At 37.8% G+C, this 12,968-nt stretch overlaps 1 protein-coding gene across 1 annotated transcript; it reads left to right on the top strand.

The window, feature by feature from the left end:
• The first annotated feature begins 1,013 nt into the window (after positions 1–1,013).
• On the top strand, positions 1,014–11,700 carry ZNF207 (zinc finger protein 207). Its single transcript, XM_029084638.1, has 11 exons — positions 1,014–1,135; positions 1,576–1,714; positions 2,336–2,503; positions 3,212–3,287; positions 5,743–5,843; positions 7,064–7,224; positions 8,041–8,133; positions 9,332–9,574; positions 10,291–10,453; positions 10,634–10,817; positions 11,038–11,700. Exons 1-10 carry the CDS (start codon positions 1,130–1,132, stop codon positions 10,792–10,794), a joined length of 1,311 nt encoding a protein of 436 aa, XP_028940471.1. The 5' UTR covers positions 1,014–1,129; the 3' UTR covers positions 10,795–10,817; positions 11,038–11,700.
• Positions 11,701–12,968: the final 1,268 nt, after the last annotated feature.

The raw sequence follows: 12,968 nt of genomic DNA on the forward strand, positions 1-12,968 counted from the left end.
GGGGGGGGGGTGAGGGAGCTTTTAAATTGTTGCATTAAAGTCACGTATAATTTCTCATTGTCCAGAAATACTAGTGGATTTTTCTTTGATCACATTGGGGGATGACTACAGCTTTACCTTTTCTCTCTCTAAGATGTTTCCGCCCAATCTAAAATTGTTTAATAAAGGAATTTATAAGCTGCTCTGAGATAACTTACCTTTTTATGTTAGAAAGTACCTGTGCTTCTGTGTTAGGTATAAATATATTTCAGGTTTTGGTGGAAGTGAGGGGTATATTTTATTAACAAGGAACACCTAATAAATACTTTGTATTTGTCTTGCTTAGGAAGACAAGATTCTGTGTGATATGTTTGGAGTGTTTCCTGAAATACTAATGCTGACTTGTAGAAAGGAAACTGCAGTTTCCCTCTTCTGTCACACAGATGTCCAGAGAGCTCTTAACTTAAAATATTTCTGGTTCAAAACAAGGATTCTTTAATAACCACTGTAAATTATCTGGTGTCCTAAGAATTGATGGGTGACTGAAAAAGGAAAGGAATTTTTAACTAAAACCTTTGTTCTCTATTTTTATAAGTGTTAGCTACTGATACTTGTTACTAAATAGGCATTTCTGAGTATTTAACATCACTTCCCTTTTGTGGATTTCAAGCTTATTTCTCCTTTAATGTTTTAGCAACTTTATTTTAATCTACATGTATGCATGGAAGGAATGAGTTCACTTAGAAATAACTAGGACTCAAAAATTGTGTGTCAAAGAATATGGAATAAAAATTCTGATGGCATGTGCATCTTGCCGATTTTGTACCTATTTAGAAAGGGAGATGCTGGATCATATGAGGGGGAGGTTTGGTTTCAGGTATCTGTGAAATATTTGTCATGCTTTGAATGCTCAGAGATGCTTCCTGTGCTTCTTTTTGCTTTAGGAAAAGTCACAATGATGCCAGTTAGCTTAGTGTTATGTAGAAGATCATTTTCAGGATTAAATGTTTCCTTAACAGTCTTCAATAGGTATTGTAACAGGGATTTTGATGATGAAAAAATCCTTATACAGCATCAAAAAGCAAAGCACTTTAAATGCCATATATGTCATAAGAAACTGTACACAGGACCTGGTTTAGCTATACATTGCATGCAGGTAAGAAGTTTTAGATTTACAGAAACTTTTCTTAACAGTATCTAAAGTTGGAGTTAATAGTGATCTTAAAATGGTGGGGGGTTGGGGACTTCCAGAGTCTTAAAAACTGATGAGAAAAAGACAGCAAAGGTCTGTTTCCAGAGCAGGAGTCCTGCTGTGTCAGCAGTCATATGGAGAGGATGCAGTGGAGATCTCTGCCCTCATTTTTGGGGTGTAGGAGGACTGAAGGAATTGTTTTGGGATTCAGAAAACAAGTTTATATAAACGTGCTTTAGAAGCTAATAGTAGTTAACAGTGATTAGAAAGCACATAGTGAGAAAATGCTTGGCCAGAGAGGCTTTCCCTGTTAAGGATGTTCCTTTTCTGTCTTGAAAATGGCTGAAGAACACATAGAATCCAACGTGAATTGTGGTCAGGAGGATTTTTTTTTTTTTCTTTAGGTACATAAAGAAACAATAGATGCTGTTCCAAATGCTATTCCTGGAAGAACAGACATTGAACTGGAAATCTATGGCATGGAGGGCATTCCAGAAAAAGATATGGAGGAACGGAGGCGGTTACTTGAACAAAAAACTCAGGGTAAAGTATCATCTCATCTAACTGGTTATCTGTTATTCTCCTAGTCTGTTTCTTACTGATACTGAGCTGTGTGATACAGGTCCCACTTCTCAGAAGAGCAAGGGGTTGGGTGTGTTGCATTCTCTGCCTGCAGCTCTCTCTTTTCCAGTCACGTAGAAGGTTGAGAGATGTTTACCTGTTCAGAAGTAGCCGTGTGCCCGTGCAGCTATAACAATTACCTAATGAATATGGGGATGGTGATTTTATTTTTGAGGGTAAGGGGAGGAAAGGCCAGGTGTGATACCAGCCTGATGATGCTCAAATACTTAGATTTCTTTGCTGTTTGAGCATACATTTTTTTGAGCTGCTTTGGTTTATTCTGGACAGCGTGAGACTAACTGAAGGAAGACTCCCATTTATGTTGAGGGTCATTACAGTGTAAGTCATTTTCCTTCCCTTTATTATTTTTATGTGTAGGTCGATCACGTAGTTTTTGTTCTCAGTAATTCTACTAAATTTTTACCACGCTGATAAGATTTGAATTTTATTATTTTTGTTCCAACTAGAATACCCCAGATAAAATTAATTTAATAGAATATAATTTGCCTTCCATGTGACCATATGCATTGTACTCTTCAGCAGAGAGCCAGAAAAAGAAGCAACAGGATGATTCTGATGAGTATGAAGATGATGAATCTGCAGCTTCAACTTCATTTCAACCCCAGCAAGTTCAGCCACAGCAGGGGTACATTCCCCCAATGGCACAGCCAGGTTTGCCTCCTGTGCCAGGTGCACCAGGTATGCCTCCAGGTAAGGTGGTGTTTTAAGATAGTTTCTGAAAATCTGCGTAGAAATACAAATTGCTGATTGCATACTGGAATAATAATCTGCCCTTCCTAACACTGGGTGTTAAGAGGTCACAGAATGGTTTTGTGAGGTGCACATAAGCAGTTTCTTCACTTCTTTTTTTTTTTTCCTTCTCCTGTTCTGTGTGTGCACACACATCTTCCTTTGTGAAACAGATTAAGATACCCAATGCTTGTGTCTAGATTGAAGGAATGTTAATATGGTAGTAAAACAGATTAGTACTTGAAACATAAGGCTACTGCTGAGAATGTGTTTGTGGTATTTTGTAGCAAGATTTTGGAGGCAGGGCAGAAAGGCTGCCGTGTTTCAGAGACTGCTAACAGAATAGGCAGTTTAGACACAGGCCAAAAATATATTGAGGAAAGAATTTTGGTCAATGACTGTGAGCAAAAACTGATATCTTGTTATTTTTTCTGTATTAATAAGGCACGTTCTTTGGAGACTACTAAGAAAACGTACAAAGGCTTGCAGGACTGAGAACAATGAATCTTAAATCAGATTTGCAGATAATCTTTCATATTGTGTTGTTTGTAAGCAGTGTCAGTCTTTCAGAGCTTCGTGTAAAGTGCTTATTGGGTCTAAATTTATTAGGTGAGATTTGTTAGTAAATGTGTGTTGTTGGAGTTGTTTAAAAGTTATTTTTCTTTTAAGGTATACCACCGTTAATGGCAGGTGTTCCACCTATGATGCCTGGAATGCCTCCAGTTATGCCTGGAATGCCACCTGGGTGAGTAGCCAGAAAGACTTAATATTACATGTTCATACAGTTGTGCATTTTAAACTGTCACAGAAAAAGTAAAGCTAATTAGAAAAATGTATGTATGAACCTGTGAACTCTGTAGTAGTAAGACTAACCAAAGAACTAGATGGCTGTAAACCAACATTGAAAATATGGCTAAACTGTTGAGTTTATAAATAAAGTAGGTTGCCTTTCTCCTAACTTTATTGAGTAGTAGTATAATAATTTAAGTTTTATTGTGTTGGTTTAGAGCCTTCTGTGAACTGATGTTCCTTTGTGTATTGCACATATGTTGTGTATCTGATTATCAGTCACCAACCTAACAGGAAAAAAGTACTGGATAATTTAATTTTTTCTTATATTTTGGGCAAAAGTAAGATGTTGTTTTTTGTGCTTGTTTGGGGTTGACACCATACCCTATCACAATGTGTTTGGAAAAATCACAGTTAGATTTTTGATTTTGTCATAAATTTTCACAGATTACATCAACAGAGAAAATACATGCAGTCATTTTGTGGTGGAAACATGTAAGCATCTCATTAATGTAATTCTAGGTACATTCATTATGCCATTTTATGTCATGTTTTTGATAAGCTTGAAACTGTTTTATTGAAAACCTCTGAATGTTGTCTGAGAATTTGGGGAAAATGTCTAGTTATGTGTTTGGTTATTGTATAATATCTGAAGTTCTTATGCTTTATCTAAATGAAGATTACAAAACTGTATGTTATGAGAAATGCATTCTACAAAATATTAATGCAATAGACCCTCAGGGACTTACAGCCTCTCTTGAACCAGAGTACAGCTCAATGTGCTAGGTGCTTTTCACTGTAGGATATACTGCAGGAACTTTGCTTCTAAGTTTGTCCCTTCCACCCCAAACCATTCTGTGGTTCTATTGTGTTTTTACATAGTTTAATCTGTGGTTCATACTTAACCTGATGATCTTTTGTTTAAAAATGAGCAAAGAATTAGGACCTAGGAAGCTGCTTGTTTTTAGTGTGCCCCTATATCCCTGCAGTTGAGAGTTACCTTTCTGGTGGCAGCAGGCAGTGAGCATCCAGCACTTTTTTGGGGTCTAACAGATATTTCTGAGTGACTTTACCTTCTCCAACCATTAATGCAAAAAAGGGGCAATGGTACTTTGGTCCCAGTCATTACTGGTTCTGCACTGGTTGTACCTTTTGTAGCAGTGGTAGACAAATTGAGAATAAGAGTAAGACTGGGCAGTTTGCTTCGCAGAATGACTGCTTGCCTGTTCACAATGATTTGTTTTGATTTTGAAACAGCAATGGTGAAGGTGTCTTGACTTTATCATACAAATAGAAACTGCTTCTTAGTGGGGTTTTGGTGTGCATGTGGCTGCTACGTATCTGCTTATCTTGCTAACTAAAGTAATAAGTATTCCTTTATTCTTTTTTCCCTAATCCACCTTTCAATGTCTGGAAAAATTTAAGTAATCTTAACCTACACTTGATTTGTTCCCTGTAAAGGAATCATACATACTCATCTATAGCTTCCCAGTTGAAAAGCACTTAGTGTTGTAGACAGCTTACTTTTTATGGAGTTGCAGTCCTGTGCAGGAGGAATTTGCTTATATTAAGGGTTGTGTGTATAGTTTAGATGGGGAACATGTATTAATGTTATAGTGTGGTTTAGTAGGGAAGGATAAAAGGAGTTATTTAGATGACACCTTTCTGTTAGGAAACACAAATTTTTTTTCTCCAGGTATCAGTAGCAAGGAAAAAATACAACCCAAACTTGTTCTAATACAAAGGAAAAATATGCCATAATAAGGACTTCTCATTAAAAAAATTAAAAGAAAAAAAGAAAAAGCCTACTTTTCTATCCTTAGCATAGGGGAATATTTAATGTGATTGAAACTCCAGAAGCTTTCTTAGCCTGTGGTCTCTGCTCTGCTTTTAGCAGTATTTTGTGGATAGTTTTCCAGGTTTGGGTTGTCTGGCGTTCACTAGAGGAAGGAGAATGTGTTAAAATAGTATGAGGGTGCTATAACCACAGATAGACTTGTGGTGTCAGAAAGGAGGAATAGCAGATGTACAGTGTTTTTTAGTGTGATTTGAGTTAGCTGTTTTTCCTACTTCCAGGTTTTCTTGAGTGTACCAAGATCAGGTTACTGGAACACTCTGCTGAAACTAGTAGCCTGAAGTAGATTTCAAGAGAAACACCAGTTCTGGAAATCTGGTAATAGTGGAAGTGAAAGTTTGAGGAATTAAAGTTCAAATTAAAAATGTTTGGGGATTTTCTTGCTTTTGTTTTCTTGTAGAAAAATGTTTCTAACTGTGGGGTCAGCTGCTTTTGAATTCTTTCTGTTAAACATGAAATTATTCACCATAATTTTTTTATCTAATACAGGTATGTGCCAGTTGTCTTAAGAGTTTGTCGTGAGTGTTCATACCAATGCTCATTTTCTGTTTAATAGGATGATGCCGATGGGTGGAATGATGCCTCCTGGGCCAGGAATACCACCTCTTATGCCTGGTATGCCACCAGGTAGGTCAGGGTTGTCGAACTCCTACTATGGTGAGAGCTAAATTATATTTATTTATTTCCACTGATATTTAGGATTTATATAAATAATGTATAGACTTATGCTACCACCTTTAGGATTTATATAAATAACGTATAGACTTATGCTACCACCTTTAGGATTTATATAAATAACGTATAGACTTATGCTACCACCTTTAGGATTTATATAAATAATATATAGACTTATGCTACCACCTTGGCTACAGAAGCCATTCTTGTGCAGAGTTGAAGGGGTTGATTTGTGGCTCTTGATTATAAATATGTTTATTTGGTACCATTTTGTAGGTAAAAAAGAGTATAATTTTCTCTTCCTATTGCACTTTCTGTGGCTTTTGTGTTGCCTAGTTTCTCTTCATCCCCTTTTGTAATGTCTGTGACTGCAGCTGGAAAACCATAATGATTGCAGATGTTGTGGGAAATTATAAATACCCAAGTAATGAACATGCTGTATGAAGAAACTAACTGGGATTTTGGTCTCATACCATAGCTAGAAGAGATGTGTCTTGAGCTTATGAAGCTTGTAAGCAACTTTAAGTTCTCAGGGTGTTCCACCTGACCAGCAGCTCTGCTGTGGTGGCTTGAGATTTGCTGGTTTGCATGCATTTCTTACTGGAGGAGCAGGCAAGCCACAAGGACAGTTAACAGCCTAGTTCTGCTGCACAGTAGTATGATGGAACCCATGTAAGCTCTTAACTTCCCATCTCTGAACCTCTCCTTGAGCCCCACACGTTTGAAGGGCGTGTATTGTGATGACAGGCTACAGAAGGTAGCCTTGTGTCACTGTTCCACTGTGCTGAAGACCACAGCAAAGCTGTGTTTGGGTCCGAGTTCTGATACTGTTCATAATGGCTGCATCTTTTGGGTTTTGTAACAGTCTTGTCCACATACTTGGCAGCATTGGTGCTGTGTTGGAAACAGTTACTGCCTTAATTGCATTGATTTATGGAGAGCATAAAGAACTCCATCATTGAAGCTCTAGTAGAAGACACAACTTAGTATTTCTCTCAAGTGTTTGAGGTTACTGCCTGTGCATGGGCATTCACTGGTGACTGCTGGCATTACCCTTTGTCGTGTTTTATTTTACTGTTGCCTTAAACACACATCTTCCTTGGGGAAGACTTTCTTCTCAGGAATGCTGTGAACAGAATCCTCTAAAGGAGTGTTCTTACTTCCTTCAACCCGATCTGTTACTGGTTCTTTGTGGTTTGTAGGTATGCCACCACCTGTTGGTCCTCGTCCTGGGATGCCTCCAATGACCCAAGCACAGCCTGTTACAGCACCAGGCATTCTTAACAGACCTCCAGCTCCTGCTGCATCAGCACCTACTCCCCAGCCTCCAGTTACTAAACCACTCTTCCCAAGTGCTGGACAGGTAGGGTATCTCATAGCCTGGAATCTATTGTTACATTCTTCAAATTGCCACTGTGTCAACAGTCTATTCTTTATTATTGAGGAGGCCTGAGTAATGACTGCTTATATTTCTTGCTTGTGTTGATTCTTAAGTTTAATCAGTGTAGTGCTTGAATGAATTTTAAAAGATTCTTTTGTTTGTCTTATAACAGCCATGAAACCAGACAGAAGTTCTGTAAGCGCGTGGGGAAGAAAGGAGTAGGCAAATCACTCTTTTCTTTAATCCCTTTAGTCTGTCATTTGTAAGAGTGTGTTGGATGGGTGAAGGGGTGTGTTTGTCGGCTACAGGAATCTGATTGCTTAGAACTTTTACCTAAAATTTCCAAAGTATAAATCTTGACATGACTTACTGTCTCCTTTTCATAATGGGCTCTATACTGCTAGATGGACTAATATGTTCTGTAATCTCGTTAAACTGGTTAAACATTGCCTGAATTAGGAGGTTTTTTACTTTAAGAAGTTCAGGAGTTAGTTAGGGTAGTAAAAATTCATTTAGATGTTTTGGGGAGGGAAATGGGGAATTGATAGTGGCTCATGAACTCTGCCCTTTGATTGCACGTGCTGTGTTTAAGTCCTGAAGTTTTAACTTGCTTTCAGGTATGTTGCAGAAACCTGCATAGTGTACTATTTGCATTTTGGACTTCTGCAGGGAAGATAGTTGTTTACAAAAACACAGTAATTTCATGAAAAGGACTTAGTATAAGAAATCCTTTCATCTGGCTACTTTCCACCCATTTGTTTGGAGACTTTTCACTGTTTCCTTTCTTTTATGCTACAGATGGGGACACCTGTCACAAGCTCAAGTACAGCTTCCTCCAATTCAGAAAGTCTGTCAGCATCTTCTAACGCTCTGTTTCCTAGCACAGCACAAGTACGAAGGAAGTCACAGTTAAAAACAAATTGCTTTGCACCTTAACCCTTTGGACCGTTCTGTAAAACCTAAAGTTGACTAAGCATCTTCAGATAATTTCTGTTTCGTTCCTGATTATGTTTCTCTGGCAAAATAGCAGAGTCCTTGATTGTGACTTTCATCTTACTAGAAATAAGCATGTCAAAGTGTCCCAATTTTTCTTAGCGTGAAAGAATGAAATGTACATCCTGGTTCTAAAGGGTTAAAAAAGCATGAAAGCAGTTAAATGCATTTTAGTGGGCAGTGGTTAGCTTGATGCATGGTGAAGGCTTTTTAGTTTATGTTGTTTAGTACGGTACATCATAATGTAGGGAGTTTTGTAATTTGCATTATGTGCAAGAAATGGAAATATTTTGTTTTGATTGGAAAGTTCAGATAACTGTAAATGTACAGTGAGGAGAAACAGAAACATTCTCTCAAAATTAAAGCTTGCTTTGGAGATTGCTGTCTTCAGAGAAAGCTTGGTAAAGCAAACTTTTCTTGTCTAACAGTTGTAATTTAGGAAAAAAGTAGGAAAGATGAGATGCTGGAACCTGTAGTGGACCTCCTGTCTGCATTCAGTTGATTATTCATTCACAAGCAAGGTTAAAGTTCTATAGAGAGGCATAGTACTTTGAAAATAGTGCAGTATTTTTATAGAGAGAACGCTTAAAACAAAACCCCTGACACAATAAAGCTTTCTTAAATATTTAATTAAAGCATTTCTTAAATACTTGATTTTAAGGAGTACTAACACTTTGAGCTGTACTCTAAACTAATGGTTGCTAAGGTATGCTAATAATTTAGTGAGAGAACAATGAATTTATAATTACAGGCTTTTAATAAAACAGTGATTCAGGAAAGATTTAGACATTTACCAAACTCAGTATTTGAGATAAAAAATTTTTATAGTGGGGAGGTTTTTTTGTTGTTGTTCTTTTTTTCTAGTTGTGGCTTTTGACCTGCAAATTTTAGACTTTCTCGTGTGTCTGTGTTTGTATATATGTGTATATACTGGGGTTTATTTTGTCTTGTTTTCAGTTGCTCTAGTATGCAATAAGGCTGAACTTTACTTTTGTCAAGCTTATTTTAATTATGTATCTTACTGGAAGGTTTCAGAGGTCTAACAGACGTCATTTGTTTTGAGAAATAAATATTGATCTATCTCTGTATTTCACAGGCTGCAGCAGCTGTTCCAGGTCCAGTTGGTACTGATTTCAAACCTTTGAATTCTACACCTGCAACAACAACAGAACCCCCAAAACCTACATTCCCTGCTTACACACAGTCTACAGCCTCAACCACTAGCACGACAAACAGCACTGCGGCTAAACCAGCTACATCTATAACAAGTAAGCCTGCTACCCTCACAACAACCAGTGCAACCAGTAAGTTGATCCATCCAGATGAGGATATATCACTGGTAAGTTAAAATATTTTCATTGCCTTACTGGAAAATGCAATTTATGCTGATACAGCTGATTAAATAGAATTTCTTCTGTATTATATGTATTTTAGTAATGGTGAGAGTGCAGACTGTGCAGAATTAATGTAACAGAACCGTGCATTGAATAAACTTCAGTTGCAAAGTGATGACTGGCATATTGCAATGATCCTGCAGCAGATCTGAGCTTTATTTTTGTTAGTGATAGGACATTACTCAACCTCAAATATAATTTGGACTTCTTCTGCATGTGACTTAAGCTTAAAGTTAGATTCAGCTAATTAGCACAGGACAAAAAACTTAACAGTTTGAAGTCGTCTTGGTGCTATTACAGCAGTCAGAAATATGGAATTTATGGATAAAACAAATGAACCTTAATTTCACTTCAGATATCTTTAGATTTGAGTTTGGCTTTTCTGTTTCAACCAGTTATGAGGAAAAGGCTTTCTTCAGCTGAGGGTGGAAGAGAATTTATGTTGTGTGGAAAATGCTAGATTGGCCAGTGTTAATACAGTAACTTTGAAGGAAGGGGAAAAATACAAATGCTGCTGTGTGATGTTACTAATAGTCTTTGAACTGGTGAGGTAATTGAAATAGTTCAGTACCTGTAATCTACTTTGTTACATTTTTATTTGCTTTACTTTTGGTGAGCTGTAGCCTTACAATATATTATGGTTGTCTATTCCTGGTTTTAGGAAGAGAGAAGGGCACAGTTGCCTAAATATCAGCGTAATCTTCCTCGACCAGGACAGGCTTCTTTGGCTACTCCACCAGTTGGACCAATTGGAGGTATGATGCCACCACAGCCCGGAATTCCTCCACAACAACAAGGAATGAGACCTCCCATGCCACCCCATGGTAATTATAAGTTTCCCAGCTTTCTTTTCTTGGAAAGATTTGTCTGTGCTGTAAACCTTTTTGAAACCTGAAGTGGCAGTATGGGGAGGGTGATGTGAAGCTTTTCACGAAATGCAACTTGGCTCGTTATTGAAAAAAACCCAAATATTCTTCTTTGCATCTTAAATGTTCTGTTTATAGGTCAGTATGGTGCTCATCACCAGGGCATGCCAGGATATCTTCCTGGAGCGATGCCTCCGTACGGTCAGGGACCTCCAATGGTGCCCCCTTACCAAAGTGGACCTCCTCGACCTCCAATGGGAATGAGACCTCCTGTAATGTCGCAAGGTGGCCGCTACTGATGCTACTACACACGCTCTAATAGGTTTGGAGATTAAACCTTTTCTCATCTTGTGCTGTTAATATAGCCGAGCTTCCGTCAATTAAGGCTTCATTGTGACTTTAAAAAAATAAGTATCTTCCCACATGCAAGGAGCTATTGGACATTCTTATTTTACATGGGAAAAATTATTTGGAATAATAACAGGAACTTTTCCTGATGTTGCAATTTATACTGTATGGCTTCTTTTTCATGTTTCATCTAGGTTTTTAGAAGTGAAGTATAGTAAATATGGTTCGTTAAATTGTGAAGGCGCTGGAATTACATGAACATACCACCTTAAAGGCAAGTTCTGTAACGTTACGTTGCTATTTGTGAAATGATGCCTTCACAGCACTTCAAGTGCTGTTGGACTTCATGTCCCCAACGTAGTTTGGTGAGGGCTGTAACTGTTCCCAACTACTTGTACATTTAAGTCTGAACTTGTAACAATATTTAATGTATTTAGAGTTCCTCCTGTTTCAGAGTTTAAGTAAACTGACCCACTAAGGTCATGTGACTTTTCTGTACCGTTATAAACTTCATTGTAATAAAAGAAGATAAAAATTTATATGCCTTCTTATTCATGACCAGCTGTGGACAACTGCCTGAAAGGTTTGTACAGATGCATGCCGTGGTAGCTGTTGGTGTAGTGAACACAATTACTGGTGCTGTTTTGGTAAAATCTGAATTCCTTGTTCTAAAATTAAGTCACTCCTTAGCTGCACGTCTGAGTAGACAAAGACCTGTACACTTATTAACTCACTCCGCAAAAATGAGGCTGCAGGAGGCACATGTTAACTCTTGGTTGTAACTTCTCTTAATGCATATATTTCTTTATTTGTGCTTTCTTGTCCTCAATAAATTTTAAATTATTTGAGTCCTGGCACTTGTAAGATGTAAAAGTGATTGCTCTAAGATGCGTCCTAGTGCCAGATGTGTCCTGTTAGTTCATTCTTTGACTGATTCTTTTTAATATGCAAATACATACGAATTTCAGGAACCTTTTAGATGAAGATTTCTAGAAGCTTAGGTGCATGTCACATGGGTGAGTGACTTCCAGTTGATGTTGTATTGAAGTTGACCTGCAAAAGAGAAAAAGTAGCTTGGCCTTCTCAGCATGCAAAGGAGACACAGGGGGGCAAGAGTAATGTGTTATATGCTGTATTTTTACTTTAGATGTTCAGAATTTCAGATCTGAACAGTCTAAAATATGAACCAGCTGTTGTGTGCAATGATCAGATGTTGGCTGAGTTTCTTGAGCCATTTAATGGAAGTGTCTAGAGTAAGAGACCTTTTAATCAGTTCTCCCAGTCACAGTTATCGGAGAGGTCTTCCCCACATTAATTAGTCATCTGTTTATAAGACTAGAGTGATAAATTACTGTCAAGATTGTAATTCTCTGAATGTCTAACAGTGCTGTGTTAGTGTGTTCTCTATTTCTGATGAGAGTGAAAATGTAGAGGGAGAATTTTTGGAGAGGAGGGAAGTGAGAGCTTCCCTGTTCTCTTCACAACTGGATGGGGTGGGGAAAGGAGTGGTTAATATTTCTTTTGCAGGTCAACTTTAAATACATGTTCCAGCCTCAAGCCTTATCTGTGCAATTTAATTCATGGGGATTTCTCCTCTTATAGGGTAGGTTAGGAAGATTATCAGCATTTTCCTGTCAGTTTTGTGTTCCACGGATGTTTTTGTTGATGGTGGAGTTTTTTCACTTAATTATAATAACAGAGCATTTTGGCTCTTTTTCTTGAAAGTCTTGGGCTTTTTTTAGCAGCATTATATACTTCATGTGGCTTTATTCTGTACTGTCTCTTAATAGTCTAGAAATACAGTACAGCTAAAATACTACATAGTCTCTCAGCTGCAAACTTGGGGTCATGGAATGGCTCATAAAAGCACTAGAGCATCCAGTACATTCTAATGGCAACTGAGTGGCCTTGGTTTAACCATTAAGAATTATCAGGCGCTTTTTCTGACGTGTTTGGCAGTTTTATGACCATAAGTCCAAGCCTCTGTTGAGAAGCAGTTCTCTCTGATCACTGGTATCTGCTGATCACCTGTCAGATGTGCAGTATTTGGCTTGCAAATTTGCTGAGTGGGCCTTGATGTCACATCTTTTGTTAGCTCTTCATCTTGCTTTATACATAAGTCTAA

Source organism: Antrostomus carolinensis, unplaced genomic scaffold (genome assembly GCF_000700745.2).
Source record: "Antrostomus carolinensis isolate BGI_N321 unplaced genomic scaffold, ASM70074v2 scaffold37764, whole genome shotgun sequence".
In the NCBI taxonomy this organism is placed as follows: Eukaryota; Metazoa; Chordata; class Aves; order Caprimulgiformes; family Caprimulgidae; genus Antrostomus; species Antrostomus carolinensis.